Genomic DNA, 6775 nt, shown 5'->3' with positions numbered 1-6775 from the left:
TTACATGCTTTTAATTTTCCCCAGTATATTCCCAAGAGCTGCTTTTACCTCCTTGTTCCTCAGGCTGTAGATGATAGGATTTAACATGGGCGTTAAGATACTGTACTGGATGGAGAAGAGTCTGTCAAGAACCACTGAAGAGGCCAGTTTGGGTCTCAGATATCGAAACATACCAGCTCCGTAAAACAGAACAACTACAGTGAGGTGGGAGCTGCAGGTAGAGAAGGCTTTGCCCCTACCCTCAGCAGAGTGTATCCTCAGGATACTGGAGATGATGCAGATGTAAGAGACCAGGGTGACGGAGAAGGAGGTTAAACCTAAAATCATAGACGAAGTAAAAAGTGTCACCTTACTGGTGAAGGTCTCTGTGCAGGACACTTCTAGTAGAGATGGGAGCTCACAACTAAAATTGTTCACTTCCTTGGGCCCGCAGAAATGTAAATGGAACACAGGACCAATGTTTATCAGTGCAAAAACTATACTCATAAGCCATGCACCGCCCACCAGTCTTATGCGGATTTGCTTATTCATGGTCCGCACATAATGCAGTGGGACACAGATGGCAGCATATCGATCATAGGCCATTGCTGATAGCATGAAAACTTCTGCACAGCCTGCCATAAGAATAAAGCTCATCTGGGCAATGCATCCAGGGAAAGAAATAGTTTTCTTATCTGCCAGAAAATTTAGCAGCAGCTTCGGGACAGTGACTGAAGAATAGCAAATGTCCAAGTAGGATAAATGGAACAGGAAAAAATACATGGGGGTTTGAAGGTGAGGATCAGCTCTTACCACCATCATTATTGCTCCATTCCCCACTAGAGTTAGCAGGTATATAAGTAGAAACAGCACAAAAAGGAAAGGCTGGAGCTGTGGGTCACCAGAAACACCCGTGAGAACAAAATAACTGATCATTGTTTCATTTTCCATCGCCATTTGTTCACCAACCTTTTGACCTGAAAGAAATAAGGAATGAATGAATCTAACATAATAAAAGCCACACTACTGCCATCTCTGTCTGTCTGTCCATAATACTTTTGCTTAAGTATGCTGTGCCACTGAGATAGGGTTCCCATACAGCTGGGTTTCCCTGGATGTGTCCCTGCTCTTTTGGAGCCCTCTGATCCCCGTCTGGAGGGGTTATCTGGAAATTTCCTTTGTTCTGGGGGTGGGAGCAGTGGGAAGGCAATAGGAGGCAGCAGGGAGCACACACAGACCTGCCTGAAGCTGCAGAGACAGCAGACCCATGCAGTGCTCCCTGCTGACTCCGATTGCCTCCCCCTGCTCCCACCCCCAGAGCACAGCAAAGTCTTGGACTTTTGGGCAGGGTAGTGGGAGCATGGCTGCCACTGTGAGAGGGTAGGGGGAGGGAAGGGCTGCCTGCTCCTCCAGCAGGGGAAAGGAGGGGTGGGCTTGGAGAGCAGCGGGGAGCTCTGTGGCCAGGCGGCAGTGCAGCCTCTGGTGCTGGTGCTGGTGCCTGTGCTCTGTGCTCTGGGGGCTGAACAGCCAGGAGCCGCTGCCGGGGAGGGGATGGGGGAAGAGAGGGAGGGTGCCTTGACCAGGCTGCCTACAGGGCACTGCAGCCCTACCCCAGGGCAGGGGTGCCACAAGCCTTCCCTCCTCTCACCTCCTGGCCATGCTGGGGCTGGACATGCTCTGCCACCACCTACATGAATCAGAGCCATCATGCTCTGGCTCAGTCAGGATGGGAACAGCTGGGACCCTTCTGGCAGGGCTGGAGGTGCAAGGAGCTGCAGATTGGGAGTGAGGGCACCAGGGTGGGGGCAGGGGACTGTGGGTTGGGAGTGTGGTGGGCACTTGCAGCAGGGGGCTGTAGGTCAGTTGTGAGGGGCGCCCACAGACACAAGGGGGAGATCAGGAGTGAGGGGCACCAGCAGGGCCCAATGGGGCAGGGTACAGCAGTTTGGTGAGTGAGGGGCACTGGTAGGGCTGGGGTCAGTGGGTTGGGAGTGAGGGGCAGCAGCAGGGCAGGGGTGCCTGTGGCTTGGGCAGTGTCAAGCACTGGGGTAGGGGTGGGGGACTGTGGGGTGGAAGTGTGGAGGGCACTAGCAGTGCCAGAGGGCTGTGGGTCAGGAGTGAGGGGCACCAGCAGGGGTGGGGATGGGATGGTGTGTATTGGGAGTGAGGGGAATCAGGTTGGGAGTGGGGAACCGTTCATGCCAGGCAGACTGTGTTTGAGTCTGTGTGTCCATGTGCAGAGAGTGAGATGCATGCATGTGTCTATGTGTGCGTGTGTGTATGCACATGTGTGTATGCATGTGCATACATGTGTGTGTCTGTGTGCCCATGTGCAGAGAATGAGTGAATAGTGTGTGCCCATGTGCGTGTGTATGCGTGCATGTATCCATGTTCCTGGAAGGGAGAGTATGTTTGTGCCTGCATGTCCACATGCAGACAGTGAGTGTCCCCATCTGTTTGCACACCTGTGTGTGTGTGCCTGTTTGTGTGTATGTTGTGTGGCCATAGCAGGACAGTGGGGGAGGGAGCAGGGAGAAGGAATAGACATATGCCTCGCGCTCCCGGCAGGGTTCTCCCAGCCTCCCCTGCCAGCACCAGAAGGGGAAGGGGCCCTGCCCCTCCCCCACAGCCCAGCTCCTGTGTGAAGAGGGGGCCTCCAATTTTGTGTTTGCCCAAGTCGACAACAACTCCAAGATCTGTTTCTGCCACTGCTGCTGAGAGGGTTATCCCCAGCCCTATAGGTATGCTGGTGATTCCCTCTCCCTAGGTGCAGCGTCTTGCACTTGTCCTTGTTGAACTGCCTCATATTGTTCCCTGCCCACTTCTCTAACCTGTCCAGGTCCACCTGGATTTGTTTTTTTCCCATCAGTGTGTTTGCTTCACCCCATAGTTTGGTATAATCTGTGAAATTGGACAGAGTGCTTTCTATGCCCTCATCCAGGTCCCTTATGAAGATATTGAACAGCACTGGCCCAAGGACTAAGTCTTTGGGGCCTCTTTGTTTTCAAAACTTTCAAGTAGTGAGAGAAATTTCCTTAATTTTCACCTTCACTCAAGCAATTTCCTGGCAAAGATGCCTCTTGAAGGAATCCGTTTCTTTTGCACTACCTCAAGAAGTCCTAGTACAGCCACTGCAGGACAAGTAATGGCCAAATTCTAACTCTGAAAATCAAAATCCATTTAATTATAACTTATCTAAGGATAGGTTATATGTCCAAATATACCTGCATAAATCTCATTTTTGGCATTCATGGAGATTTGAGATTTTATTTTCACCTGGCAGACAAGATAGGATTTCCCAGGTAGGTGCATCACTGCATAGCAGTTGCTCACAGTGTAATCAGAGAAAAACTGACATCAATAATATGGCTTCATACTAAAGGAGGAGGAGAATTCTCCCATGTAGCAGCCCAATAGTCAAATCATTAGGACACCAGTGAAGGTGGGGAGGCATTAATTCATTGTCCCTGTCATGCTGGCAAGATTTGAACTAAGCACCCTTCTCTTGAAGCTAGTCTTTTGGGGAGCCAACAAGGAAAAATGTGGTTCCATGATGGGTGGGAGCCAGAAAGAGAGTGGATCACCAAGACAGACATAGCACCAAAAGGGAGAGAGCCATGGATTTCTATTCCTTTTCCTGTTCCCCCTTGGTGCAAAAGCTATGTGGTATTGACAGGACATCCTTAGTAGCAGACATTTGACTCTGAAATGCATTACTGTGGCTGGTTTTAGAGCCATAGGGTACTTCACCTTCCCTGCTTGCCTTCCCTTTCTTTCTTTTCTTTTTGGCAGTGTAAATATTAGATTCATTTTACCCTACTGACTTCTTTTTTCAAGTCTAAAATAGTACCAAATACTGCACTCTGTGAAAGCTGTATCTATGTGTATCCTAAACTGCAGTGACCTTTTTTCCTGAAACAAGCACAGTCTCATTCATTCCTGATGAGTTTCTGCTACTTTCTGGAGTTGGTAGGATTGTCCTAGAGGCAAGGCCTTTTTGTGATATCTTTTATTGGGCCACCTGTATAGTCTGCAGTGGTGTTGGACAATATTTTCTGCTTCAATTGCCATGGGGAAGTGCACAATGTTTGAAAGCTTGTCCAAAAGGTCTCCAAATTAAAAAATTGGCCCAATCCTTATAATTACAAAATCATAGAAAATGATGGTTGGAAGGGACCTCAGGAGGTCATCCTGTGCTATGCCCATCTCAAAGCAGGACCACCCCCAAGTAGACCATCCTAGCAAAAGAATTATCTGGATGACTCTTAAAGGATGGTGATTCCTCAAGCAATCATCATTAAAAAAAATTATTCATCATTTGTAATTCGTCATTCATCAAAAATAATTATAATTATCTCGTCATTGTCCTGTTGTACTCAGCCTTGGTGAGGCTGCAGCTGGAGTACTGCGTCCAGTTTTGGGCTCCACAATTCAAAAAGGATGTGAAGAAGCTTGAGAGAGTCCAGAGAAGAGCCATGCACGTGACCAGAGGTCAGGAAAACAGACCTTATGATGACAGGCTGAGAGCCATGGGGCTCTTTAGCCTGGAAAAGTGCAGGCTCAGGGGTGATCTTGTGGCCACCTATAAGTTTATCAGGGGTGACCACCAGGATCTGGGGGAACGTCTGTTCACCAGAGCACCCCAAGGGATGACAAGGTTGAATGGTCAGGCTTGACATAAGAAAGAAAGAAATTCTTTACTGGCTGAGCCCCCAAGGTTTGGAATAGACTGCCACCGGAGGTGGTTCAACCACCTATTTTGAACGCCTTCAAGACACATTTGGATGTTTATCTTACTGGGATCCTATGATCCCTGCTGACTTCCTGCCCCTGGGGCATCTTCCAGGGTCCCTTCTGTCCCTGGTGTCTATAAAATAAAATCTTACCTCTCACATTTTCTGGACCATCTCAGGTACAGAACACTCCAATCCTACTACATAATCTTCTTGGATGCTAAAAGCTCTTATTTCTACACTAAACTAGAGTACAGCTGTACCACTGTTGACCACAGAGAAGGGTTTTTTTTTACACAGGAGTAGTGTAAAACAGTGATGACACACTGTACCTCAGAATAGAGAGAAGGCACCTTGCCATCCTATAAAATAACAGAACCTGTATGTGACATATGAAACAGTGCAATTTCCAGGAAATGGATCTTAGGAGATATAGTGTGTGACATAGGGAGTGGGGGGAGAATGTATAATTGTCTGGTGCAGTAAAGAAGTGATTAATTTAGCCTTCCAAGAAGGTCTCATTAGAGGAAAGAAAAGGTTATTGTTTGGACTACAGATCAATTAAAACCAAAGGTACATGAAGTAGCTAAATTGAAAAGCAGAGTTTTCAGCTAAAAATAAATAAAACTAATAACTGAGAGGGAATACAGCATACACCCATTCCTTTCTGAGTGGAGGAATGTGGGGAATTATGAAACAAATCAACTTTGAACTTTGTTTTTACAGATTTTTATGCCCTGCATGATACAACCTCCTGGAAAATTAAAAACCAAAACCAAAACAAAAAACCCCACAAAAACATAAGTACCTCACCCTTTTTTGCTCCCACAGAAAATCTGTTTTTAAGTTACTATAGAAGAGGCTGGAGACACTGAACTCCTCATGACTGCATTTGCAATATGATTTCAAAGTGAATATCACATATTACATAGAAATAGAAGAGGAGGAACTCACCTAATAGTGAAAACAAGTTTTGAGGATATATGAATGATAACACTTGCTATTTCATTCTTCTCTTCTGTATGAATGAGAGAGAGAGATACCTGGAGAGAAAGAGAGAATGGGAAGAAAACAGGTACATCTAGCTCAAATGCAAATTGTTTTTGTATGTGGGAATAAACTGTTGCTTTCCAGAACAAGATAAACATGTACCTCATGTGTGGGAGACATCCAGAGCAGAAATGAATCTGATGTTCTTACACCAGTTCTATACCAAGAGCTGTTTTTTGTTGTTGTTTTTTTTCCTGATACCCAGATGGCCAATTCGTTCTTAATGGTTGGTCCCTTTGTGACATTTTTGTTGGATTCCCATTGCCAGGAATCAGTATCAGTAATCCAAGGAGGAATTTTTACAGATCATCATTGGTGGAATGACAGGACATCATAGAGCTTTCTATCATGATTATACCTCTGCATGTCATTACAGGAAAAATCTTTGTAGCCATTTGGTAGAGTATGTCATAGTATTTTTGGGTTATTGTCATGCCTGCATTTGGAGATCAATCTAAACTGGTCACACAGGCACCTCCACTAAGGCATTATAGCTCTCAATAATTATGCACCTAGTTTAGATGGAGGAAGTTAGGCAGCTATGATTCTTACACAGCCAAGACTGACATTCAGGAGCCTGTCTGAGTGCTTCAGAGGCAGAATGTGCCTTGTGTGTATTGGTTTGACAATGGTATTTAAAGATCTGCTTTTTTGGGAATTGGCTTATAGGTATAGATATATGTATTATAAGGGGTCAAGATGGGTAGCAGGGGTGAATTGGATTGCTAGGAAGCTTGGGTCTAATGCACACACAGTTTCTCATAGCCCTAGAAGCAGACAGGCTGCCTAGCACAAGGCCAATGGATGGACACAGCCTAAGAATTAAAGGGGACATGTCATAAGAGAAGATCACAGCCTTCAAGACAGACAGATTGTCTAACACAACAAGAACATAGAGCCTCGGAACCAAGGAAGTATGTACTATACTGTCCCATAACATGAGATAAGTGACACCAGCAAAAGGGCATCAAAGAGAAGGGGGGCCTGAGTTCCAGTTTTGGGGGAATAGACCA

General features: G+C 46.3%; 1 protein-coding gene across 1 annotated transcript; it reads right to left on the bottom strand.

The window, feature by feature from the left end:
• Positions 1-936, bottom strand: LOC149862643 (olfactory receptor 5BS1-like). The gene has a single exon (XM_090054155.1). It carries the CDS (start codon positions 934-936, stop codon positions 1-3), a length of 936 nt encoding a protein of 311 aa, XP_089910281.1.
• Positions 937-6775: the final 5839 nt, after the last annotated feature.

The sequence above is a fragment of the Crocodylus siamensis genome, chromosome 6 (genome assembly GCF_052110815.1).
Source record: "Crocodylus siamensis isolate JL-2025a chromosome 6, ASM5211081v1, whole genome shotgun sequence".
NCBI lineage: Eukaryota > Metazoa > Chordata > Crocodylia > Crocodylidae > Crocodylus > Crocodylus siamensis.
The sequence above is the reverse complement of the archived record's forward strand: the minus strand, read 5'-3'. Positions and strand labels throughout refer to the sequence as shown.